The sequence below is a fragment of the Ascidiella aspersa genome, chromosome 5, assembly GCF_963924565.1.
Source record: "Ascidiella aspersa chromosome 5, kaAscAspe10.2, whole genome shotgun sequence".
In the NCBI taxonomy this organism is placed as follows: Eukaryota; Metazoa; Chordata; class Ascidiacea; order Phlebobranchia; family Ascidiidae; genus Ascidiella; species Ascidiella aspersa.
In genome coordinates this window covers 4802029-4828969 of record NC_139451.1, presented here as the reverse complement: position 1 = coordinate 4828969, position 26941 = coordinate 4802029, and the positions used below count along the sequence as shown (strand labels likewise).

Sequence of the window (26941 nt, the reverse complement as noted above, 5' to 3'; positions counted from 1 at the left end):
CAGAGGGGTCTAAATCGCTTCATTATGAATGGACTGAACTCACGCGAGGTTTTACTAGGAGAGGTGTAAGATGGGCGTTGGCGCTAACGTAACAGGATACGATACCAGCTTGTTTTCACAGAGGGACGCTTAGAAATGGAAGCTAAATATGAAGGAAGGGTAACAGCATGCGAGCCAATGATGAATGTGATTTTACTTTTGGAGTTGACCTATGTTATGACCCGCTTTTAAACGGCGGACGTAAACATATGATAGAGTAGAAAAACTAGCTTTGGGCAATTCTATCAAAAAGGAGTTTTTCTGGCGCACAATTTTTGTGTTTTTACGTCTTGAAATGCTGTAGAATAAAATCTGGACGTTTTGCTGAAACCTAACGTTTTATTTGCGATTACAGATTTAAATTAAACTAACATTTTTTGCTCTAAAAACGTAAAAAGCATGTCTGGCTCCGATGTTCTTGTTGATCAATATGCACCGGTATGTATTTATTTGTTAGTTCTGTAATGTAAAGTAGAAATACCTTTAAATAATTTATTAACCAAGTTAAGATTTGAAGGACTTTAAAACATCAATAATAGTCGGTCAAGCCTGCGGAAAACACGCCTTTTAAGGATGGTTGTGACATGTCATCCTAACATATTAAAATTGATTTTTCTGTCAATTAAAAATATAATGGAGATCCAAAAGTCCTATAGCCTACTTGTATACTTTTGTGTGTAACTTTAGTGAAATTGTTAAAAGTCACCTTAATTTATGTACCTTATTTTACATTCAACCTAGGTACTTTGATTTTAGATTGGTAATCCTACTATGAGGAAAATGAATTGTTTCAACTCACTATAAGATTTAAAAAAATGAAAGCCTCAAGAAAACATTTAGCTTAATGTAGAAATACAACCTAAGTATTTGTCAGAAATTTTAATTTATTACAAAATTGCAAATTCGAGTCTGAGTTAAGAAATTGTCCATCTCAATATAAGATTTCAGTGTTTCTTTTTAAGCGTCTGTAGAGCGTTTAACCTTATTTATTTATCAGATTAGAAGTGACAGTTTTACACAGTTAAATGTTTGTTTGTTGACTCGGTAAACATCCTAATTTGTGTTTACAGCTTGCTAGTCAACATCACCTGAGAAAAGTTAATCATTGACAGACAGTCGGTGTAGTATTAATGCGACAACGTAAAATCAATCGCAGTTTTGTTATGATTTGTGATCAGAAGCAGTTATGACTTTACAGACTTACAGTCATAGGAAAGGTAAAAAAGTATTAGGTTGTTATTTTTTTTTCAAGAAAGATTTTAATCCTGAAGATTTCCTCGACCAGATATTCAGCGAAGAAAAACTACTTCAGTGTAATGCTCCAAAGAAAGTATGGTACAGTTTAAAGTAGCCAAAAAGCAGTCTTAAAATTTAGTGTAAAATAAAAGAGTTAGACTAACTTAATCTAAAAAATGGACAGCACGACAAACTCAAGGTATCTGTTGCTATGCTGCTTTTTGTAAAGAGGAAATTTGAAAAATTTGTCGCTAAAACATTTAAATTGTTAAAGACTCCAAATATAATTGTTAACTGTGCCAAATTTACTTTAAAGTAAGGGCCAAAATGTTATATATTGCAAATATAGTTGTGTAGATTTCTCAATTGTATTATGGATTTGGTTATTATTTAAAAACATAAAAAAAAATGTTTTTCAAAAAAAAAAAAAAACAGTTTCGAGTATCGTAAATACAGCTATATATATTCACCATATATTTATTTATGATGCATTTATTCAGAAACCGGTTGCTACCTTTTCCCTGACTATTGGTGTTTTGATGGCCGTCATCGGTGCTTCATTTCAATACGGATACAACATAGCAGTGGTCAACGCTCCTGCAGATGTAAGTCAACTCGAACTAAAATTCGATGCGAACATCATAAGAAACGATTTGAAACTTCCCGTTTTTTGTTTAGGAAATTAAGGATTTCTTTTTTGGCGAGCTGTGTGAGAACAACACCAACACCATGAACATCACTGCGAATTTCAGCACTGTTCAGACTACGTGTATGGTAAGCATAGTTGCAGTATAGTTTCTTATATAGACATTTATATATATATAAATATATAGGAATTGCCTATACCTGACATTTTAATCCATTGCCAAACCAATGACGGCATTAGTATGATCAAAATAGCAAATTAGATAAAAATAAAAATGTCGAAGGACATCATTTTCTGGAAGTTTAATTACCATCACTTATTTATGATATTTTGTTAAATTACCATTTAAGGTAAAAATTGCTGCATGGGATGGCAAATTGTATTCCAATAAAGTTTGGTATCGAAACAGCACTGATACCTCAACGAATATTGATAATACCGCTTGGCGTCTGGCATCCGCTCTGACGTGATTATACATATATATATATAGTTTTTGTTTATAGGCTTTGCACTTCTTTTATGAGACTTTATAATGAAATACATGCATTATTTTTTGATAGAAAATTTCTCATGTGTTTATTCTTTGTAGCAAGAACCAGGCCTGGCCGACTACCGAGACAACATGTTCGCCATCGCAGTTTCGGCTTTTGCCGCAGCTGGAATGGTTGGGTCTTTAATGGTCGGGCCAATCGTTGGAAAGTTTGGAAGGTAAATATCAATATTCACGAAAATTGCTGTTTTCTTTTCTATTCTTTAAAAATGTGCTAAAGTTTTATGGAGCTTTTGCTAGAATTCGTAGTCTTGCATCATAATCTTTAGAAACGTATTATGATGTTGCCAATGTTTTGAACTGTAAGTTACACACAATCAATCTGATTGTTATCAAAAACTGATTGTCATCAAAACAACTGTTCATGTATTTTAAAGCGTAATGTTTGGATTAGAGGTTGTAGTAAGATGTAGAAAGAATATCAAAGACCATACTAAAGTAGGTAACATTTTGTGAACATTTCGAAGAAATCTTAAGATAATGGTTGGAGGTTACAGCTAGACATAGAATGAATATCAAAGCCCATACAAAAGTATTAGCATTTTGTAAAGGTTTCGAATAAATCTTAAGATTATGGCTGAAGATGTAGTACGACGTAGTAAGGGTTTTGAAGCCCATACAGAAAGACGTAGCATTTTAAACATTACGAGTAACTATTTATTCAAGATATTAAAAAGGAATAAAGAGTTATTCAAAACACCTACCTCAGTATTGGATTTGATTTTTCTACTATGTCTATGTGTTGTATTTTCCTGTGCAAATTATTTTCAATTTTCAAGATTTTGTCTTAGTATTTTCATTAATGTCTTATATTTTTTTACAGGCGTGGAGGTCTTATGGTGAATAACTTGGCGTCGTTTCTTGCCGCGCTTTGTCTCGGACTGGCAAAACCGGCAAACAGTTTTGCACTCATCGTGATCGGCAGAATCTTCATTGGTATTTTTGCCGGTAAGATAAGATTTTTCACTTTGAATGACGCAGTGTTTTTTTTCAAATGTTACATAATGAGAAATAAAAGTTTTTATTTGAAAATTAACTGCTAAAAAAGTCTACAGCATTTTATAGTTTGATAAGAGTTTTAGAAAATCAAATAATGAAGATTCAATATTTTAAAGTTACTGCTTCTTCATTTAATTTTTTTTAATTTAAATGTTTTACAAACATGGCATTTGAATGCTAATCCCATATGAATATGTGTTAAACTTTGATATGCATTAATAACTACATGATTCTAACAATGATAAGCGTCATGTACTTTTTAAGTGTTAGAAAACCAAACAGTGAAAATCCAACATTCCCTCTGTATTTCTTTCTTTTTTTAGTTTAAATGTTGGACAAAGCATTCGAATAATAAAACGATACAGGACATTTTGCATTATAATAAACGCTAATCCCATATGAATAGGTGTTAAACTTTACTAATTCTAACGTTGATATACTGTCATGTACTTAAGTGTTAATGACATTTACAACACCATGCTTTACACTGATGCAGCACACTGAAAGCTGTCACGCTCCACAGCTTAGAATGTGACCCAGTTTTATCCCTACAAACAGAAGTCAATTGAAAAGGGTCATTTGTTCTGCCCGGCAGAATGCCCAGTTAGCTATAAAGAGGGTCATTCGAGCTTTTGTTTCCTGAAGTTTGGTTTCACAAACAATAGGAGCTTTGGATGCTCTGGTTCATTCAAGAAAATACACCACTGTGCACAACAAGTTAATTTCTGGGTTTAATTTTGTTTTGTAATCAAACGTTGTTTCTCCAACCTTTTTTTTAATAAATGAAATCAGCATTTACATGCTACCCCAGTTTATTTTCTGATAATTAATGCTTGAACTAAATAACAGGAGCGACCATTTATGGCTTTATGCCTAAATTATACACAATTAAAAAAAAATGTGGCTACACATGTGTACCAAAATGAGAAGTATCAATTAACCCATTAATTTTAAGTTAGCACATTAAGCACAAAAAAATCTAATACGATTCACAAATTGACCATTGAAATGTTGTATAACAAAGCACATATAGAAGAAGGCAGTATTTTTAACTTTTCTAATATCTCCTATACTAAAACCTCCAGCCATATAATTATGACACATAATTTGTCCAAGCATATTTAGTATCTTTCACACAGACTTAACACAATCCGATAATGTGTTAGCTGACACAATGCTAATCAAGAACAAAACAGTTTTAAGTTACCAGCCACAAAGCACTATAATGTAGCTTTTAAGCTTGATTTGTAATACCGAATACTTTGTTGGACATTCTTTGATGACAAAAGTAGAAAGGTGTTAGTGTACATCAAACACCCAGTTTGTAAAGTGATCTCATAATCAGCGATGCTTTCTACTTGTAAAGATAAATGTTCAATTTTTGTCTTGTCAATAATGAGCTAATTCTGTCATTTGCCTGACAGACCATTTTATATAAGAACATAAATAATTGGCTTTGGCTTCAAATTTAACATCTCAATTTTTTTCAAAATGTTCGGTTTGGGTATTAGAAAAATGCACATATCTCTATTTAGCAGTGTCTAATGCCAGCACATAGAGGAAAAACTCCAATACCTTTAAGCAGGGCTGTGGAGTCGGTTAAAAATAACCCGAGACCGACTCCACTCAAAAAACTCAACCAGAGTTTGATTCCGGCTAAATGTGTGATTTGAGTCTTGAGTCCAGCTCCTACAGCATGATTCAACCCATTTATGCGAGTCAAATAAGGTGGATATTCAGCAATCTACTCATAGGGAAGTCATACAAATCATCCACTCCCATGACATGGTTGGAAAATGTTTCACCATATGCTATTCCACCTTAATTTGCAGCCTTTCAAATTTTATACTGCGCATGCGTATGTGTGGACTCGGGACTAGGGTAGCCTTACATGGTCCTACTCGAGTCCCGACCCAAACCCAGCAAAAAAACGCTTTACGCGTTCAAGGTTGCAGCCCTGCTTATAGGTTCAATTGTTGAGGTTCTAGTTAGACATAGACTGAATACCCAACCACATACAAAAGTAGTTGGTTTCAAATGTTGAAAATCAATTAGGAATTATATGAACAGTCTAAATATGAACGTCTGGTTATTCTCGCACTTCCTTGTAACACTTTTGTTATGTATATAAGGTCTTGCAACTGGAATTGTGCCGATGTACATTGGTGAGATTTCCCCCAAGGAATGGAGAGGTGCTATTGGAGTGCTCAACCAACTGCTCATCACAATTGGAATCCTAGTAGCACAGGTACAATTTCCCGTGTTATATAACATTTTGTTGCGGTTTTATATCTCTTCATACTTATTGCCATTTAAATTACAAGAAGTAAGATACTTTAACCTAAACTTCAGGTTTAACAGTTTAAAACACAGTTTCCTATAAGCATATCAGACAGGAAAAAATTCCATTCACATTACGGAAACTAAGATACTTTACCTCAAACTTGAAGTTTCACAGTTTAAAACCCTTTTAAACATACAACAAACCAACCCCTAAATAAATATATTGTTTATTGAGGTTAGGAAGTACGGTGCTATATTTAAGTTTTTGTTCCAGTTGTTTTCAGTTTCAGTCTGCGCTTGTTTCAGTTTCAGTCTTGGCTTTTAAATGGAATACCACACATAACAAGCCCAAATAAAACTATTCATTCATAAGGCTAGGAAGCACCATGTTATATTCAATTTTGACAAACTTACAACAAATTTATTTAAGTATGCTATAGGACCGGTGAATAGATGTAATGGTGAATATCAATTGGTTTTCAGGTATATATTAAAGTAGTTTGGAACCCAAAGTAAAAAAAATAAAACCTAAAGTTAATAAATGTTAAAATACTGTGTATAAGTACAGGGTTGAAAGACTTTCTTAGAAATGTCAAATAACTTTACCACACACACACAAGTTGACACAACCAAGCCCTACTTAAATTATTGTTTCTTAAGGTTAACAAATCACTGGGCGTTATAATGGTTTTAAGGTTGCAGTAAGACAGAGCATTATAAACATTTTTAATATCTCACATCAGACGTTGAAAATGAATAAAAAGCTATTTGAAGTGTTCAAAATGCTTCCTACTTCTGTATGGGCTTTGTATTCTTACTACAAGGTGCTATATCCAAGTTTTTGCTTGCAGCTGTTCGGACTTCAGTCTGTTCTTGGAACAGCCGACATGTGGCCTTACCTTCTTGCTTTCACGTGCATTCCCTCCCTTCTGCAAATGGTCAGCATCCCCTTCATGCCAAAGAGCCCTCGATTCCTGCTCATCGACCAACAAAAGGAAGATGAGGCGAGAAACGGTGAGTGGAAGAGTATTAAGATTAGGTTGCTATAACTTAAGTTAATGACTTTACTTGAGTGCACTTAAGTCACTGTTGTCAAATGACTTGACTTGAGTTAAGTCTTTTTGGGCAAATGACTTTACTTGACTTAATATTATTATTTTTTAGTTGAGGTATTGCTTGTAATTGGTCAATTTTTATAGTTTAACATAAATTTTGGTAATAAAAAGGTAAACATGTTATCTACAGTTAAAGCAACTTCAAATAACATTTTTTTTCCCCAAACCGTTAAGTTTTAACCTTGAGAAAAAGCTGTAAATTGAGTAAAAAAAAAACAAAATTGAAAAGAAGAAAAGCTTTGCGTTTGTAAAATTTTTTTTTTAAATTTTATAACAGTTAATTTTAAAGGTATTCCTAGTTTTTGTTTAGTAGTGCATATTTAAAGCTAGTCCTAATCAATTTCTTTACTTTTGTTTAGTGTTTCTCGTTTTCTGATTATTTTTAGTTAACTACTCGAATTATGACGTCATATAGCTGGATCACAGCTTCCAAATTTTTACAATTATGTTCAAAATTTTAATTTTTAATTTTTTTTATATGTGCAAAATTACGTCAGGTGTTAATACGATTGTGTTGATATAATCTAAAGCAGAGATGATATAAACTAAAGCGGTCGGTTTTTGTGCAAACTCTCGGGGAATCTATAAACCCGATTTTTTTCAGTGCTTGTGAAATTGCGAGGAACCGACAATGTGGTGACCGAAATGGACGAAATGCGAAACGAAGCGGCTTCCCAAACGGCCGAGGGCCAACTTTCGATCCTCCAGCTCGTGCGAGAAAGGTCGGTCAGATGGCAACTCATCACTGTACTTTTGATGATGGTCGCCCAGCAACTATCCGGAATCAATGCTGTAAGTTTTTTTTTTCAATTCTATACCGTGAGTATTTTTTAATGATGGGGTGGATGGATTTGTAGATAATTTCTTAAAAAAAATTTTTTTATTTTGTTTTTATTTTTTATGCAATATTTTTGTGTAAATCGCAAGAAAGCTAAAGGTTTTTGATTATTTGTGCTTGGTGATAAAATATGTTTTTATCCCGAATCAGTTTTTTTTTTTATGGTTTAACTATGGTTTTTTTTAATGGGGTGTATGAATTTTGTTTGTTATAACTTTTTTTTGATCAATTGATTTGTGCATCGTTAAGTCCCTTGGCACCTGGTATTTTGTTTTGGACAATGTTTTTAATTTAGATTTTGGTATTTTTGTGTAAATTGTAAAAAATCTAAATCGCCCAGCAACTGTCAGGAATCAATGCGGTAAGCTTTTTTTAATTGTACCATCGGTATTTTTTTTAATGGGGTGTATGAATTTGGTTTCATAAAACTTTTTTTTGATGCATTGATTTTAGGATTTTTTAAATATTTGTTTGAGGTGTATATATTTTTTATGTAGAAATTAATGTCCTTGGCCACCTGGTAATTTTAATAGTTCTATTAGTTTGTTTTATACTAAGATTTGATTTTAATATTTTTATGGATTATATTTTTGTCATAAGTCCCAGTCAAGTCAGTTGGTAAACAAATTAAGTCCCAGTCAAGACAATTGTGAAATAACTCGAGTCTAAGTCAAGTCATTGGTGGAATAACTTAACTCCAAGTCAAGTCTTTATAAAGAAATACCCAGTCAAGTCCCAATTAAGTTTAAAGTGAACTTTATAAAACTATAAACTATAAAAATTGGTAAACTCGTGTGATTGTGAGCAATCAAACAACTTAAAAACAACAGAAACGCAACATGTAGCAATAAAATCGTTTTACGTGCAAAAAAATGGGATAAATAGCTCAATTTTATGGTAAAATATGAAATAAAAAACACTTAATTTCGACCCAGTCATTACAATACCAGTGATAAGTCTCCTAAAACCGTTAGGACATACATACTGCATCACAGGATGTTTAACGCCTACCACACACAGTTAGAACAAAACGGGGTAGGACCGTTTTTCCGGCCAATTTATCCGAAACCGACAAACGGTGCCTTTGTGTTCAATTGGTTGTTTTTAGATGTCGTTAGATCTGTTTAAACCAGGGTTTCTTGAAGTGTGGGCCGTAAACCCCTTGGGGGTACGCGGACTAATTTTAGGGAGTCTTATAAAGGCTTAATTGAAATCCTAATGGATTTTTAAAGAATAACCGGATTTGTGAAAGAGGGTGTAAAACATTCAAATGTTACCTACTTCTACTTCTGTACGGGCTTTATATTCTTACAACGTCTTACTACAACACGTTCAACCGTTATCTAAGATTTATTAGAAACGTTTACACCAAAATTATGTTGAGTTCATTTCAGTTTTGAGATTTCTTTCTAAAGTCTACTTTCCCTTACGGCTTCAATTTATGACGTCATCTTTAAAAACTCGACGCCGACCCCGGTCCATAAAAGCCCCCAAAAAAATTGTTAGGGTTTGCGTTGCAAAAAGTTCAATAACCATTGCTGGTGTAGGCTGTGCCAAAGGGCTAGGCCAAACCTTAACAGAAAAACTGGACTCGTGTCACTCGGTACAGGCGTTTCTTCGAACCTTTTAGGAAGCCTGCAACAAACGCTATTTGATTGACAGCTTACTGCTTGTGACTTATTTTGTATTCGTTCGTTTCAAGCAAAGCGACGTTTTCGGCAGCAGTATGGCCGGAAACGAACCTCGCCTGTTGACGCCAATGCTTGGCTGTCCTCTTGTTACCCGATATAGTTTACCACACACATAGGGATTACAATTTTGTTGGAACCGATAAAACGAGTTTACGCTTATTTGGTCCAAGTCAAGTCATTTGTAAAATAACTTAAATACAAGTCAAGTCTTTTTGACTTAGTCGCAGGCCAAGTCTCAGTCAGGTCTTAATTATAATAAGTCAATTTCAAGTGAAGTCCTACAGACTACAGTCATAACAATTAAACTTTAAACTAGTAAAATTGGTAAATTTGACCGATTATGAGCTGTAACCTAACTAAAATATAACACAAAACTCAACCTATTACAAGCAAATTGTTTTATGTACAAAACTTGGCTAAAAATGCGCATCGCCAAATTGAACGAGAATTCGTGGGCCGAATATTGGTAGCCTGGGGGTTTAAACCACCCTGACTTAATAACTCCAGTTTTCACCAAAAAACTCTATATTTTTTAGCAATGTTTAAGCATGAAAAAAATTCGAAAACTGGTTTTGCAAAACAAAATTCGAGCTTACTGATTTTGACGGACGCACAGGCTAGAAAATGTTGTGTTTTTTTAATGGCCAAAGTTCGTTTCTGGTTGTTTTAGCGCCATTTCGAGTGTTATATGAAGAGGGGTGAAAAAGGTTTGTTGTTTTTTACTTGAGTCGTTTTGTTACCGGCAAAGTTAGACCATGCTTTAAATGGCAAAGTAATTGAACAAGTTATACCTTGTACTTTTGTTGTTGTAAATTTTGAAATGACTGAAGTCAAAGTCAAGTCTTTTTTAAGTCCGAAATCATAACTAGAGTAAGTCAACTTTAAGTTAAGTCCTTTAACCTTGCATATGCTATTAAAATTGGTCAACTAGTCCGAATATGAGCAATAAGCCAATAACTCAATCAACAAATTCCCAAAAATACAGCAATTCCCAAAATACAGCAAGCAGATGTAGATAAGCAACTCAATTTTATAAAAAAGTGCTTAATAAAAACAGTTAAAAGACTTTAGTTAAGTCGAGGCATTGACTTAAGTCATTACAGCACTGCCTTGTACCGTATACATAAAAAAATGTTCCGTGTTACCCCAAAATTCCACCTAATATGCCACAATTACGTTGCACTGTCTTTTGTGAAGTGTTAAACAAAATGCACTGCAAATAAACTTCAATTTTTTAATTGTAATCAACTGACAAATTGAATTCGTGATAAGTTTGTTGTAAAAATTCCTAAAAAATTAACACAACTTTTTCCGCAAATTTTTCAATCTTTGTCCAAAAATTGACATTTTTTAGCGAACTATCCTAACCCTTAATGCGATTCGACTAAAAGCAATAGCTTCAAAATCGTACGACAAATCTCGCACCAAGTTGACCAAGTTTCCCCCCCCCCCCCAAAAAAAAAACAGCTCATAGTATAGTTTTGGTTTGTGTAAATATTAATTGACTGCACTTAAAAATAGTGGTTATGAGGATAACGCTAAGATTATGTAAAATTGTGTACTTCAAATTAGTCTTTCTGTCTGTAAAAAAAATTGTCAGAAACAAATTTGTAACTAAAATAAGTTATGAATATGATAATTTAACAAAAATAAAGTTTTTTTTTTTCAAAAATAGTTTAATTGCTGCATTTTTTGCATTGGGTTTTCTTTTTTAATAAATTTTGATTATAAAAAGGTAACATGGTATAGTCATTAGTCAAGTACCTTTAACCACCAGTATGATTTAATTAATAACCATTTTTCAAGAGTAGTTAGTAAGATTCTGTTTAGAAATTGACATTTTTCAGCGAACTATCCAAACCTTTAAAACGCGATTCTACAAGAAGCAATCGCTCCAAAATCGTACGAGAAATCTCGCACCAAGGTGCCACATAAGCGACCTTTAAGGATCTCTAAACCGTCTACGTAAGTCTAAAGGCGTTGCTCGTTGCTGGAGGCTGATTGGCTGAGCGGTAGGCGTGTGCGTGGGCGTATATGTCAGGTGGTTAGAGAGCTAGTGATCTAACTACACGGAGAAGCGGCTTACGTAGCATATTTCCGCTACGTAGAGGAGCTAGTCCCACGAGAATAGCGCTGATTTTCATGATAAAGGCGCCTCAGTAAGACACGCCCCCTGGCAATAATGCTCGTCCGCTAGGTTCAAAAGCCTTTTAACTGATGGTCCCATTGCTCGCATTAAAAGCAATATCTTTCACCAGTGTTGTAAACAAGTCATTTTGAAATAACTAAAAAAGTCATGGTCAAGTCATTTGAAAAATAACTTAAGTCCAAGTCAAGTCTTTTCGAATAAAAAATAAGAAAAAAGTCAAATCCCAGTCAAGAAATTTCATTCAACGCTATGTTGAGTGGTTGTAAATGAAGTCCGATTTAAGTCATTTTTTTAAGAACTTAAGTCCAAGTCAAGTCATTTTTATAAGAACTTATGCCAAGTCAAGTTATTTTGAATGGAAAATAAAACAAAGTCAAGTCCCAGTTTAATAAATTTTATTTAACACTATGATACGTTGTTATAAACAAGTTAGTTTAAAAATCCCGGTCAATTTCATTTAAGTCCCCGTCAATTTCATTTAGGTAAGTCAAGTCTTTTGTAAAAATAACAAGTCAAGTCCCAGTCAAGTAATTATTAAAGCAAGTCAAGTTATTAAAATAAAAGTAAAACCTTAAACTTTAAGACTTTATAAACTCGTCCGATCATGAGCAATAACTCAACTAAAAATAACAAAAACGCAATATACAGCATAAAAATTGTTTAGCGTACAAAATTTATGATAAATGACCCAATTTTATTCAAAAATATTCAATTAAAGCACTTAGTTTTAATCCAAAGTATTTGACAAAATGACTTAGTCCAAGTCAAGTCATCTGTTCGAAAGACTTGAGTCAAATCAAGTAATTTTGGTCAAAGGACTTTAAGTCAAGTCTTCTAAAAACAGTGACTTAAGTCAAGTCATTAACCCCCAGCCCATACAGAAGTATGCATTATTTTGTGAACATTTCCTATAAGGCTTAGGAGAATGGCTGGAGGTTTTAGTTAGATGTATAGGAGGAATGTCAAAGGCCACATAGAAGTAAGTAACATTTTCTTTAAACTGATTTCCCTAAAGTTAAGCCTTAACCACCAACGGATCTCTTTGGAATGCTATCTAAATAGGTGAGCCGTCGTGTGTTGTTTCAACCGGAATACCAACGGTTCTAAGTAATCTCAAGGCGCATTACTTGTCCCTAAAAACAACAGCGCCAACCACAACCAACAACCGTCAATACCAAACAACCACAAAAGCGGAAATGGCAAAATAGATACACCTATGACTTCAATCAGTAGCTAAACACGCCCGCTTGGCGTTAAATTATTCGTTGAACACGTATAGCTCGAAAAGTTCTGAGTTTACGGAATAAGTTTGAAAGCCTGCAGTTTAATGTGGTTTGAGGCTGCGTCTTAAGACTTTTTGCTAATTCATACATTAGACTTTGCATGCTCGAAATGCTTTACATCTCCCTGGTGTTATTTGCGCATTTCTAGCACTGCACCCAGTATAGAGCTTATATCTAAATACCATCTAGATTTTAGACATACGCTCAACAATGATTTTTTAGAAGAAATTGGTTTGTTTTGAGATACAAAGATAGTTCTAGCACTGTACCCAGTATAAAGCCAAAGATTGCTAAAACATTTTTGTCGCGTTTTTTTTTTCAGAAAGAAATGTATTTTTTGTAATGTAATAAAAGGATTGTGGCTTTGTACACCGGTTCGACACAAATGATGGCTAAAATAGATGGTATGTTATATTTTCTTTGAACAGCAACCATCATAGTACAATCTTTTTTTCATTCTTAAACCAAGCAAGGTCTTAATTTAACCTAATGAAGCACGGTTGTGCGAAGGCTTGTCAACATTGCAATACAATATGTCGCTAAACAGTGCCACCCGATATCCCCAATTTCAAATTACACAAATACGAGTTTCAGCAAATATTTTCCAGCAAAGTTGTAACAAAGTCATTCGCCCATAGCTTATATCATCAAAGCGCCATGCGTCCTTAGAATTCCACCTCTCGTCAAACGCGTGATAAACGCCACGCACTAATGACTTTAATGCCACACCCATTTTACGCCTGGTCGGCCTCAATATGACCAGCTCAGCTAATGAGGCGAAATAGGCGGTCAAACCGGTAGGGCTACTTACACAAACGGTACAAACTACCTGTTGGAATGTGGCTTTAACCCGGCCCGCTTAACTGGAATAAGATTTTAAGGCTGTTAGACTTGAATTGTTCCACGTGTGTTTTTTCCTTTCTCTGTAAGTTTATGGAACACGTTTTGTAGCACCATGAATTACCTGCTGGAATATGGCTTTAAACTGGCCCCGCAATTCTGGAATAAGATTGTAAGGCTGTTGTACTTGATTCATACCACGTGTGGTTTTTTTCCCTTTCTTTGTAAGTTTATGGCAAACGTTTTGTAGGACCACAAATTACCTGTTGAATGTGGCTTTGGCCCCGCCAAACTGGAATAATGTTGTAAGGCTGTTGTACTTGAATCATACCACGTGTGTATTTTCTTTCTCTCTAAGTTCATGGAACTCGTTTTGTAGGACCACAAATTACCTGCTGATATGTGGCTTAAACTGGTCCCGTCAAACTGGAATTAGGTCGTGTAAGGCGTAGGCTGTTTTGAACGTGAATCATACTTTGAAGTTTTTTTCCTGTTACGTGTATGGCACACGTTTTGTAAGGCTGCTTATTTACGTCCTGAATCATTAACCCTAAGGGCAAATTCACGTGTAATTGTTGTTAGGCTAAAGGGTGTTATTTGGAGTTCATTTTATTATTTTAAGGGGGGACGTGTTTTTTTAATATAGGAGACATGTTGTTTTTTTCTCAAAAAAAAAAGTTAGAACAATAAGCTTAAAATGTTTTAATCTTTGTAGAATGCCGCAATTGTCTAACTTTAAAAATCTGGAAACCAGTTGGTACTGTTTGAGATTTTACTTTTAACCTGATTCTCATATTTACTTCAAAAGCTAACCTTGCAACAAAGTCGGTGATAATGAACTCACGCACGATTTTGATTACAAAATTTCGGTTTCCTAATCCCAAAGATGGTTAAAATTGTTTTTTCCACAACAGAATCTGGCTCTTCAACAGAACACATAATGCCGACGAAAAAGTTATAATTTTTTTTAAATGCCTTGAAAAACGCACTGCTTCAAACAACAATCTGATAGAAAGGTTTTAGAACTTGTTTTTTTTAAAAAGATGCATTTTGCTAAGTAAATGGCGTCATTGGTTTTTCTGTGGGCAAATAGTAAAAAATATTAGAAATATGTTGAAACAAAATTGGAACAATTTTTGATATTGGAACAATATTAATAAAAACATATTTATCGCACAAAAAAATACAACTCATTAAAGCGTATTTTTAGCAAAAAAGCAATTAGTTCTCAACTGTCCATAACCTTAACTGCACAAAATAGTGTATATTTTTGGAATCCAAAACCATCGGCAGGTTTCTGCGTGTCAATCACTGTTTCTCTGTCACGCGTATATAAACACTCAAAGTTAGAAAAAAACCGAGTGAAACAAAAGAGTGAACAGTTTCTAAAGGAATTGTTTGTTTCGCTTATACTGACATCGTCAGTTCTTATGTAAAGTGAAATACATATACATGGAAAAGTAATAATGTCAAAAACATATGAAAGCAGTACAAGTTACGTAAGAAATTAACAAAATATCAGGCTGTCAGATAAAAACTATAAGCATGTAAAACAACTGCATTCAGCGACCCAACCAAATCAAACCGCGACACATTAGTTTCGAAACACTGGTATACAACAACATTGCTTAAAATATACATGTAGAAAAAAAACAGTCGTTTTTGAGTACTATTTTTCTAATCTCGAATTGTTTTGTACTTCAGGTCTTCTTCTACTCAAACATCATCTTCGACAAAGCGGGAATCCCCAAGGGTAACCCCCAAGATCTTGCATCGGTAGCGGTCGGAACTGTAAACGTGATCATGACAATCATTTCGGTGGGTTTTTTAAGAATTGTAAAGTGGCTAGGTACGCTATATGCACGGATCTGTAATGTAGCTTGATAATGCATTCCAAAGCCAAAAATGTCGAGTAGATCGACATCATCTTAAATGAGACGTTTTCGGAACTATCATCTTCAGTTAATGTGACTGAGAAGCAATTCAAGCATTACTTATAAAAGGTGGGATGCAATTGTTATCAGTTTAAGTGCACGCATCGAAACGTCCTAATTAAGATTATGTCGATTTACTTAACCTTTTTGGCCTTGCAATATAAAATTGTTCTTCCGGCAATAACTTCGTTGCAATATCACTATATCAGTGCCCTGATGAAGATTTCCTGTAAAGGTTATCAAAACGTCGGTGCATTTAATAAAAAATACTTGCCTGAAGATCAATTTTACAAATGATACAGTCTGACAGCAACAGTATATTCATTAAGTTTTCAAATCTTTCTAAACCCCCTATAGAATTGTCACATTTGAAAAGATTTTTTTTTGTTTTGTGCCTGAAATCATATCAATATTATTGTAAGAGGCTGTAACAAAGCCCGTAGAGAAGTAGGAAGCATATTTTAATGTTTTGAATAAATCTTGAGATAATAACTGTAGGTTGTAGTTGTACGTGGAATGAATATTAAAGCCCATACAGAAGTAGGAAGCATTTTTTAATGTTTTGAATAAGTGTTGAGATAATAACTGTAGGTTGTAGTTAGACGTAGGGGGCATATTTTAACGGGTTTGATTCTTTTTTGCAGGTTGGAATTATCGAACGTGTTGGTCGTAAAGCATTGATGGTGTACGGCTTCGGAATGATGATTTTCTGGTGTTTGGCCATGACAGTCGTGCTTAACCTTCTCGGGGTAAGCATTACTTCTATTTTTATTCACAATCTGGCAGCTCTGACTCTTGTGGCTTAGGATTATTGACGGCTTTAAATAAAGGAGTCTTTAACATCGGATGAACTTTATTTATTACTCATCTTACGAGTGACGCATACTGGTTACGTGGCAGTTTAATTATGAGTAGCCTAAAACATTTTTCTTACTTGATAGAAAACAACAGTCTAGAAAGAAAATTAAAACAATTAATTTAAACCTATGTCAAGTTACAAATAAATAAGAGTACATAAGCCCAATAATATGTTAAGGCCCATTCTTAAGCAATGGCTTAAAACTGTAATCAAAATGAATTAAGAGTGAAATAAACCCCAGATGTTTTTTTGGTCTTATAGTAACCAGTTTTCCTTAAAATAGAAGCTTTTAATTTTATGAAGGAACATTTTTTTTTTCAATTTTGAACCTAATTTTCACAAATGTGATTTCCATTTTTTCACAAACATGAAACACACAGCATGTTTTCCATATTTATGGCCTAAAATAACAAAACGTGTATTTTTTTCAACTTTATGTAAAATATGATGTTTTTTTAACTTTTCAGCACGCCTCTTGGATTTCTTACCTGAGCATTGCATGCGTGATCGGTTACATTGTCGGATTCGCGATTGGACCAGGTAAAAACCTTTGATTTAAACAATATAATTTATAAAAAAAAACTTAAACAATGAAAACATATTTAAACAATGAAAACACTGACAGATTTGGGCTAGTCAAGTCTTTGTCCAAAAGACTAAAGTCAAGTCTTTGTCCAAACGACTTAAATCAAGTTTTTGTGCAAAAGACTAAAGTCAAGTTTTTGTCCGAAAGATTTATTTCAAGTCTTTGTCCAAAAGACTTAAGTCAAGTCAAATCAAGTTGTTTCAAATCAATAATGAATTACGTATCGGAACCGAGACCACCCTAGTATCGGACGAGTACCGAATCTAACACTTGTCATCGCGTATCGGCTCCGATCCGATATTATCGGACATCCCTAAAAACCTTGTCTTGTAAGTGGAATTTATACAAGGTAGTCCATTGCCGCCTATAGCTGATGTTCAGATGTTTATCAACTCATTCTCGTCGGTTCATTTTTGATATGCGCATTATAAATCGTTTCAGACACTTGAAAAGCCAGCAAACTAAACTGTAAATTGTAATAACTGCAAAGTGTAGAAACCCTAGTGATGATTAAACGTTGTTGAAATTATACTTTCCTAAACGTTTTAACTAATCAGAAAACAAAATCGACCTACGACTTGGCCAATCCCCTTTATAACACAGTAAGGCAAAATGGAACTCATGATGTAATAAAATCAATTATATCTATTGGATAGTAGGCGAGAATATGCCAAATTAGCCTACATCAGTGTATCATTGCCGAGAGTTTAATTTTCAATTGCTTAAATGAGTATTCGCTTAATATTTTCAGCATTTAACTATGTAATTATTGCTTGCATTATTTATCGACAGATAGATTACGGTGTTTCGTTCGCCCATCGGTTCATTTTTGTTTTACATGTAATGCGATTTTTGGTTTGCGAATGCCCCTAGGCGCAATCAAAATGCTTCTAAAACGCCAAGATCCTTCCAATTACGCTTCAAGCTTTGCGCGATCGCGCCGTCTGTTATCTTTTTACTAAACACCCGCGTCCGTATGCCACGAATTCCAGATAAACAGGTTTGATCAGATTTGTCCTAGTGCTGTAGTAATGTCCTGTTTGGGATTGGTGCGCCGCCTGTAGCCTTCTTTTCTTCAGAACCTCAAAATGTGTGACACCGCGTTGTAATGACTCAAGACAGTGACTCATTGACTTGACCGAAGGGCATTTAAGCAACTTATTTTAAATTACTTCACTTGAATATTTGTCTTTCGGGCAAATGACTTGAGTAGCTTAAGGCTTCTGATAAAATGACTTGACTTGACTTAAGTCTTTCGGGCAAATGACTTGATTTGACTTAAGTCTTCTGATAAAATAACTTGACTTGACTTAAGTCTTTCAAACAAATGACTTAGGTTGAAATAAAGTTTTGTTTTTTTTAAAAGCAATTTTTTTTTTATAAAGTTTGGTTATTTATCTTGGTTTTTGCACATAAATCAATTAACTTACTATATGTTACGTTTTGCGTTGTTTTTAGAGTTATAATCGGACGAGTTTACCAATTTTGTTAGTTTAACATTTTATTTTTATGCCAATGACTTGACTTGCACTTATTATGACTTGATTGGGGCTTGTTATTTAAAAAAAAATACTTGGCTTGCCATTTGAGTAATTTTGAAATATGCAATTCCTTCATACAACGCCATATTTTGTTGAATTATTCGCCAAATATGCAATTTTCTCATAAAACGTCAATATTGTTGAATTTTTCGCCCAAAATTCTCGCAGACCCCTCAAAAAACGCAAAATTTTGTGGAAACTTTCGCTAAATATACAATTCAATATTGTTGAAATTTTCGCCAAAAATTGTTGCAGACCTATCGTACCACGCCATATTTTGGTAAATTTTGGCTAAATACGCAAATCCCTCCCTAAAACGCATTTTTTTATTTTCGCCAAATATGCTAATTCCTCATTCGACGCCAATTTCGTGGAAATTTTCGCCAAAAATTGCCGCGGAACCCTCATACAACTCCATCTTTGGGGAAATTGTCGCAGACCCCTTCGTAAAACGCCGTATTTTCTTGCAGGACCCATCCCGTGGCTTATCACAGCCGAATTGTTCCGCCAAGCCGCCCGTCCCCCTGCTTTCATGATCGCCTGCCTGCTCAACTGGACTTGTAACTTTATCATCGGAATCAGCTTTCCCGCTGTACAGGTGAGCGTTCAATTCAACAATTTCGCTTTTTTCATTAACGGTAAACCTCCTGTTTACAGTGTATGCTTTATTGTCGAATAAATCTAAATACTTAAAGCAGATAGCCCTGCCTATGTTTTATTGCCGCAAAATATTCTTTTTTTTTATTAAAGTTTATTTTACAACAACAATAAAACTGTTTTTTTGGGGGGAGGATGACAGCTAAGCACTGTGATTGCATTCCGTTTGTCAACTGTTCTTCTAATGGTAAATTCGACACCAGGGAGTTCCGATACTTTACATTTTATTCCGATACTTCACATTTTATTCCGATACCGATAGCCGATATTTTGGTCAAAAAGTATCGTTAGAAAATTACATCACGTTGTTAGCCTATTATTTTTTTTAATTACGGAAATATCATAAAAAAAAAAAAAAAAAATTTGAACGTTAAATCGCACATCATAGCTGAAATTTCTGTGTTAATTTTGGCACTTGGCATTTGGTATCGACTCTAAGCATCAATTGCAAAAACTCATTTTCAAACGCTTTTGACAAAATTAAACCGAAGCAATCTCCTTGTCAAAGTTTTAACTAATGCGTCAACCTCAGTGTGATGCAATGGGATTATGTTCTGATCTATAAACTTCAAACCAGAGAATTACTGGGGTCCATTGACCCTTGGGGGAATACGTGGACTATTTTCATGGGGTCCTTGAATTTACTTAAATCTTTGTTGTTTTTGTTTTGGCTAGAAACAAAATATTTGTGCTTGTTAATTACGTAACTTTATGACGTGATTTTAATTAATGACGTCAAGCTTGTCAAAGCGGACCAAACATATTTTTAGGGGTCCCATTTAAAAAAGTCCACCTATGGGGTGAGAACGGTCTTACCACCAGGCATTACAATTTTCATTACCCAAGTCCCGAATCAGACTCCGGGTCTGACACAATCAGGTTGTAATATAATACAATCCTTTAACCCGTCAATTTCGCTCTCTGCCCACAGAAACTGACCGGTCCGTACGTGTTCATTCTGTTCATGTTCGTCTGCATCGCAATCACCGTATTCCTCGCAATTGTGATGCCAGAGACAAAGGGAAGAACCTTCCAGCAGATTAGCAACTTGTTCGCTAAACGGTAAGCATTATACATAAGGTCCCCCCCAAAATTGTTTGTCAGTAACCACTTAAAGGCTTGTTCATTAGTAGCTTCAAACCAACCTTGAGCTGTACACTGTTTTTAATAATTTCACTACAAGTTTTCAATTTAACGTTTGTTCGCGGACCAAAATGCAAAAATTAGTTCTGAAACAGTCAGTTTGCTCTAAAGTTGCTAAAATTAATTATTTTTCAAAAAAAATTTAAAAACGCAATTTCAAAATTGGTTGGTCTGAATTGAAAAATAAATCACATTTTCTTAATACACAAGTTTTTTGTGATACACAAGCCCCCGAAAATCTTTTCATAAAGGTCCCCAACTTTAAAGCCTGACTATCGCGGGGAAGATACCATTTTTTGTCAAACTATTACCTTAATTATTGTAAAACTAAGGAAATCAAAATGTAAAAATTGTTTTGAGCTTTACTAAATTATTTGTACAGTTTAAAAATTTATAAAAGCCAATGTCTAGTTTTATAGGAATAATATAAGTTGTATAAATACATTTTTCCCACTTGACATTGCGTGGTATGTAGACGTAATTATTGTGTTTGTTGGTCAAAATGAAATAAATTGCGATTTTTTTTCTGCAACAAAGTTTTAAATTTGTCTAAATAAATAAAAATACGATTTTCTTTCTTGGCCTAAATTGAAAAAAATGCAGTTTTATACCAACAAATTGTAACATTTTGTTGTGGTTAAAATATATTGCCATTTTTTTCAGCAACAAAGTGTAAAATGTGAATAAATTGCGTGTTTTTTACCAACAAATTGTGTCATTTTGTAGTGGTTGAAAATATATTGCCTTTTCTTTTCAGCAAAAAACTGTAAAATTTGTAAAATTTCAAAATACTGAAAATTTTTTTTTTTTAGCAACAAAGTGCCGGTGAGTGTCGACCGTGACGATGGCAACATGAAGATGCCCTTGAAGGACATGGACGGCAACTCTCACGGGGGGGAACGCGTGTAAATTAACCCCCCAGGTCGGGCTCCGTAACAGTGTGTGTGCGTGTGTGGACACTGGACAGCGTAGCCATGTTTTCGTGTTTTCTGTCGCGCGCGGGTGCTCCAATGGTCCGTGTGTCTGTCTTTTACTGTCTCTCTGTCTGTGTGTCGCCTTTTTTTAAATTTTTTTCCCTTTCAGAGTCAAAATGCACACCGTAACAAAACGACTAAAAATGGGGATTACTTGCTTGAATTTCAAGCGTGTAAAATCCAAGGGGAAATATTTTTTCGATTGCTTTTTTGCCAAAAAATATCCTTAAAAGGGAAAACCATCGGGCGACTGTAATATTAAACACATCGCGTAATGTGCCATGGTAACTTATAATTATTGGCCTGAAAACTTAGTTAGAACTTAGTGGTGCCACCTGCAATGCACTTGTCACTTATAAAAATAAAAACGAGCTTTGGGAATCGGCTCCGATCCGATATTATCGGACACCCCCCTTTTTCACTGATGTTTTTTTAACCCCATTCGCTCCTTTTGATGTTGTGTGCTTACCTTTCATCTTAAGTGCATTACCTACAGTGCGTATTGCAAATTTCATTGCGCCAAAAATAACGAAATAACCATTTGCTAAACCTAACGCAACGCAACTGTTTTTACCATGAAATGCACACTAATGTTCTATCAGCACAATAATTTGTCTTTGTTGCTACCATGAAATGCACACAAGTCTAATGTTCTATCAGCACAACAGTTTGTCTTTGAATTTCACAGAGTGCACAGCATTTAAACAACACGTATTTCTTGTTCATCAAGTTATGTGTAAGTTATACACATAAGCTACCTGTTTTTATATACACAAAATGTCATAATCGTTTAATTGTGCCCGTCCATTTTCAAGTAATTTTATAACATTCGCTCTCACTGTTCACCTGAATAGACATTTTTACATCTTACACTTGAGGTTCTATAATAAACTTTTATACAAAAAATTTGAAACTTTTTATATGTAAGAGCCATGAACTCCAACCAAAATGATTTAAGAGGTGCCCTAATTTGAAACAAAATCGGTGCAGTTATATCAAACACTGTTCAAATGTCAAACGCAACATTTTAAGTTTGTCGCCATGTTACATTTGTCTTTACTTTTTTAGGCGATGTGAGTCACTGAAAAATGTCAGTATCTTAAACGATTTAAGATTTCGTTTATCCTTGTAGAATGTAGGTGTTAATCAGAAGTCCGATTTTTTTTCCGGTTTTGATTTTTCTCTCACATTTAACTTATTTTTCACCTTCTCTTTATTGTGCATACCGTTGCGTCTTGTTCGATAAGCTATGCTTGCTTCGCGTAAACGATTTATTGCATAAATATGTCCGTCATTGATGTAAATAGGCAAAAAATCGAGTGTTGGCGCTTAGGTTAAAACAGCGCCAATACCGAGACTGTTAACGTACTTTATGTGATCTCATCTAACTTATGCGCGCCATTCTTGTGTAAATAAACGTGAAAACAAGTGCTTTTGCTTGAAGTTAATGCAGAAATATCAGCCATTCAAATGGCTTGGAGATTTGTTTTACACCAGCGTTTTGCAGTTGTGAAAAAAATTGCGAAGTTATTTCTATAATTACCAACAGGCATACACGCAAGCATTTTAAACTTAAATATCCACTATTCAATACAATTTAATAATTTTAGGACATTTACATATAGTTTGTCGTGTGTTAAGGGCGACTGTAAAATTACAAGTGTGCCGCAAAATAGTTAGGATTTTTTTCCTGTGCCGCGATGTAAAAAAGATTGGGAAGCACTGCCTTACGGGATAAATGTTTCAAGTCGAGTTTCACAAAATATTTTTTGATGAGTAGAGCAGTGCTCTTCAACCTTTTTTGTTTCGGTAAACCATTAAAGTGGTTGTGACGAACTCACGAACCCTGTTTACTTGAAAGGTGAACATGGTAAACTGAGGTAAAAAGCGATATGAAAAATTATTATGCATAACAATATCATCATGCCAATTAAACCGAGCGGAGCTGCCGAAGTTTTACACATTGTCGGTGAGAGTTCAATTATGGCTGTAGGCTTCTTGCGAGTTCTATTGCATGTCACAAAACAGCATTCAAAATTTACAGATATAACAGGAATGCAACTTGCACCACGACAGTCAGGCAAAAAAGAAAGACCACGTGTCTCAGAAAGTTAGTTCACATCGATTACAGCTCCATTGTCTCATAGAAATCGGTTATTACTGGCAAATACGTAATGGTTTATTAAAAGTTTGTGATGCATCCTTGTATAGCTTTTCCTAATGGCCCATGCATATATTTTTGCACCCTAGGGTGTACCTTGTACACCGGTTAAAGAGCACTGGAGTAGGGTAGCAACTGAAAGGTTTTACTAATTGCTACCCCTATGCAGGGCCGGATTTACCAATAGGTTAGGCAGGCTGAAGCCTAGGGCCTCATGGTTCAGGGGCATCGAAATTCGGTTTCGAAATTGACAAAAATTGACAAGTTTAACCCTACCTAAAGTATATATATATATTCAAGAGTAGACAATTCTATCCACAACTGGTTTCAACCACGTTGAAAACCAGGGGTCGGCAACCTACGGCCCACGGGCCGGAGCCGGCCCGCTGATCTAATTCATCCGGCTCGCCGCCTCTTTGACAAACTTAGACAAGTCCATTTGACATACTTTTTTACTATTTTTACTACTTAATTGCGAAAATTTTTCGCGCTTTGCGCGATTGTTCATTCTACGTCCGCTTTGTTTAGTTTTGATGCTGCGTTTTCAACTAGATCAGCGCTTTGCGCCGTGGAAGGCTGTCAAGTGCGACGCGAAAAATCGGAAAACGTATTAAAAAATATTAGGCATATAATTTTTTTTTTAACTTTTTTATTTTTTTTTTCGGCATTAATAAAAACTTGCAAGAAATTTAAAAGAAATACCAGTATACCAAAAAAATCGCGCTCGCTTTTAACTTCAAACAGTCAACAAACACTGAGCTGATTAACTTTAAATGTCATCGCGTTCCCTTAAAGTAGTTTTATTACACTTTTAATTAGTAGTAAGGATGATGACGTGTGAACTCGAATTTTAAACCAAACAAACGCTTTTTGTCGCGCTTTGCGCAACACTTTACTGCCTCTGTAAATGCAATTAAACACGTCTTCGCGCTTTAAGTGCAAAAAATATCCAAGGCCCGCCTTATTCACAGTTGTTCTAACATTTCAAAACACACAATTCTTAGTTAACATTTTGTGCGGCCCGCAGAGACCTTTCTGAGTTTGGTTTTGGCCCGCGACTAGAAAAAGGTTGCCGAACCCTGTTGTAAGCAGTCATTATTACGTCGTTTGCATCTTAATAAGGGGGGCGCATTGCTAATTCGTTTTCGTAGGGTTAGCAAAGTTCTTCAGAAATCTGAATCGTTATTAAGTACTTGTGCCGAATTATACAGTTCACTTGTAGGGCTTTTTAAGCGAAATTAGAGATGGGTTTGACGAGTTTGATCAGGAAGCAAAAGCAACCTTGCCGAATATTAACTACAGAGCTGTCGCTAGGAGGCAAAGAAATGCACCTAACGCTTTGAGTGAACTTTCTGCAAAGAAAATGTTTAAAATAAATTCCTTTGTCCCTATGCTCGACGCACTTGAAGCCAATTTAAGAAGAAGAGCTAATGTGTACAGTGACATTGCACAAATGTTCCTCTTTCTTGCTAATCTGAAAGCAACTAAGGTAGAAATTTTACGAGGCGTAGAACTTTCAAAGGAAGCGTACCCGTAAAATGTTGACCCAAAACTGACTGATGAGCTTCTACAATTTCATTTGTTCGTGCGGCAAACACAAAACCAAGGGCTTACCGCTACAGAAGAGCAATCTATTTCTTTGTCTCATGGAAACAAGGAAAAAAATAAACACTGCCTTTCCTTTTTTATCGTTTGTACGCGTGTTTTCGTTTCCTCTTTCTTTCTCACTCACGTAAATTATATCGCTTTTCCACTTTTGCACCTCACCTTTCTTATTGTTTTATGTGTTTTATCGTTTTATTTACGTTACCTTATTTTAGTACAGTTTATGAAACGTGTATAGCGCTTGGCATACGACAAGTAGGCGGAGCAAACGTCATCGTCGCCTAACAAAGGAGCGGCGGCGTCAAAGTGCACTCGCTTCTCCATGGGCGCGCGCACGACGTATCGTTAAACTCTTAACATAACCGCGCAAATCTTATTTTCAAGCACAATTACCTGCGTATAAACATAAAAATGAAATTTAAACTATTGTGGTTATTGCAGTTGTATTTGGTTTACATCGACTAAAAAACACCAATAGTCCTTTACCAGATATAATTAAATGGGTAAATGCTGCGTTTATGGCGGCAATTTTAATAGAAAGCCAATTTCATTTTTGAAAGGGATTATGTTAACGTTTGACGTAGTTTGGTAGCACACAGCACTGTCTTTTGGTTACTTTGTTGCATTGTTTAAAAAATTGTGTAAAAAAAGAGTAGGCCTAATTTAATGTCACCCGACGAAGAATTAAATTTGATTTTTTACAGTCACGCGGATTGAAGGGATAATAATTATACCACACCAGTCGATTCAATGTATAGCTTCCACACAGATCTTATCCTAATAAGGTGGTAATTTAGTTTTATTGTGGGAAAGCAGTAAGGTAACTCGTTTCAGACACAGTCAGTGGCAAACAGTCAAGGGAAGACCAACACATTTGCTGTTTTACAGTAGGCTACACGTAAACGGAAAAAACATCATGTGTTATGAAATTTGTTGTTACCAAACATATTATTGTTAAGAGTATTCAGTTATCGTAGGTCAGTATTACTTCGGGTCTTAAGACGTGGATTTCATTCATCATTGCTGTATATTGGTTTGGCATTGAGCTTTGTGTTAAAAAAAATCTATACGGAAGGTAGCAAGTGCTGCCTTTTTGCAATTGTCTTAAACTGCGCTTGTTAGCTTACCATTACTATTGCACCTAAACAAAAGTGAAAAAACAAATTGTGATGTTAAGGTGTAAATTCCCGTAAACCATAAAAGTGTTTTGTTGATCCAACAAAATATTCAGCCTTTTACCGGCAGTTGCTTTATTATTGCTAATAATTTTTTTGTTATTATTTATTGGAGATAAATAATGTTGATTAAGAAGTCAAAATAGGTTTACCTTTTCCCTAATGAACTAACTAACAATAAACGACGTCAAGTACGCTTACTTGGCTTTAGTCAACAAATTACAATCAGTTGCTGTTACAAAAAAGAGAGTTAAATAGAGTAATGGTTGAAGTTTAAAAATTTTCTAGCAGTGAGTTTGCAAAAATGTCGCGTTTGTTGTCGCAATTTAAACCAGGGAGTCGAACCGTTACCGAACCGGAACTTTATGAACCGGTTTTGGGTTCATTTTTTCCGAACCGTAACCGAACCTGAACATTTTTTTTGTAAGATTTTAAGAATCCGAACCGGAACCGAGCCAAATAATTTGAAAGAACGTAAAACTTAACCGAAACCGATCCTGTAAACAAAAGCGGTTCAATCCAGCATGACGTTACAACTTGTATTTTACAGAATCAAGTTACAAAATGCTCGAAATTTTATGAAAAAAATACATAATCTTGATTAAATAAAGCGTTGATTTTTTTATTTTTCAGGTAG

General features: G+C 34.8%; 1 protein-coding gene across 1 annotated transcript; it reads left to right on the top strand.

Moving 5' to 3' along the window:
* Positions 1-162: 162 nt before the first annotated feature.
* Positions 163-22794, top strand: LOC146141561 (solute carrier family 2, facilitated glucose transporter member 5-like). Its single transcript, XM_083390285.1, has 14 exons — positions 163-477; positions 1776-1880; positions 1954-2049; positions 2511-2629; positions 3295-3419; positions 5603-5718; positions 6605-6767; positions 7473-7660; positions 15374-15487; positions 16248-16352; positions 16930-17002; positions 19060-19187; positions 20178-20308; positions 21202-22794. Exons 1-14 carry the CDS (start codon positions 439-441, stop codon positions 21296-21298), a joined length of 1599 nt encoding a protein of 532 aa, XP_083246411.1. The 5' UTR covers positions 163-438; the 3' UTR covers positions 21299-22794.
* Positions 22795-26941: the final 4147 nt, after the last annotated feature.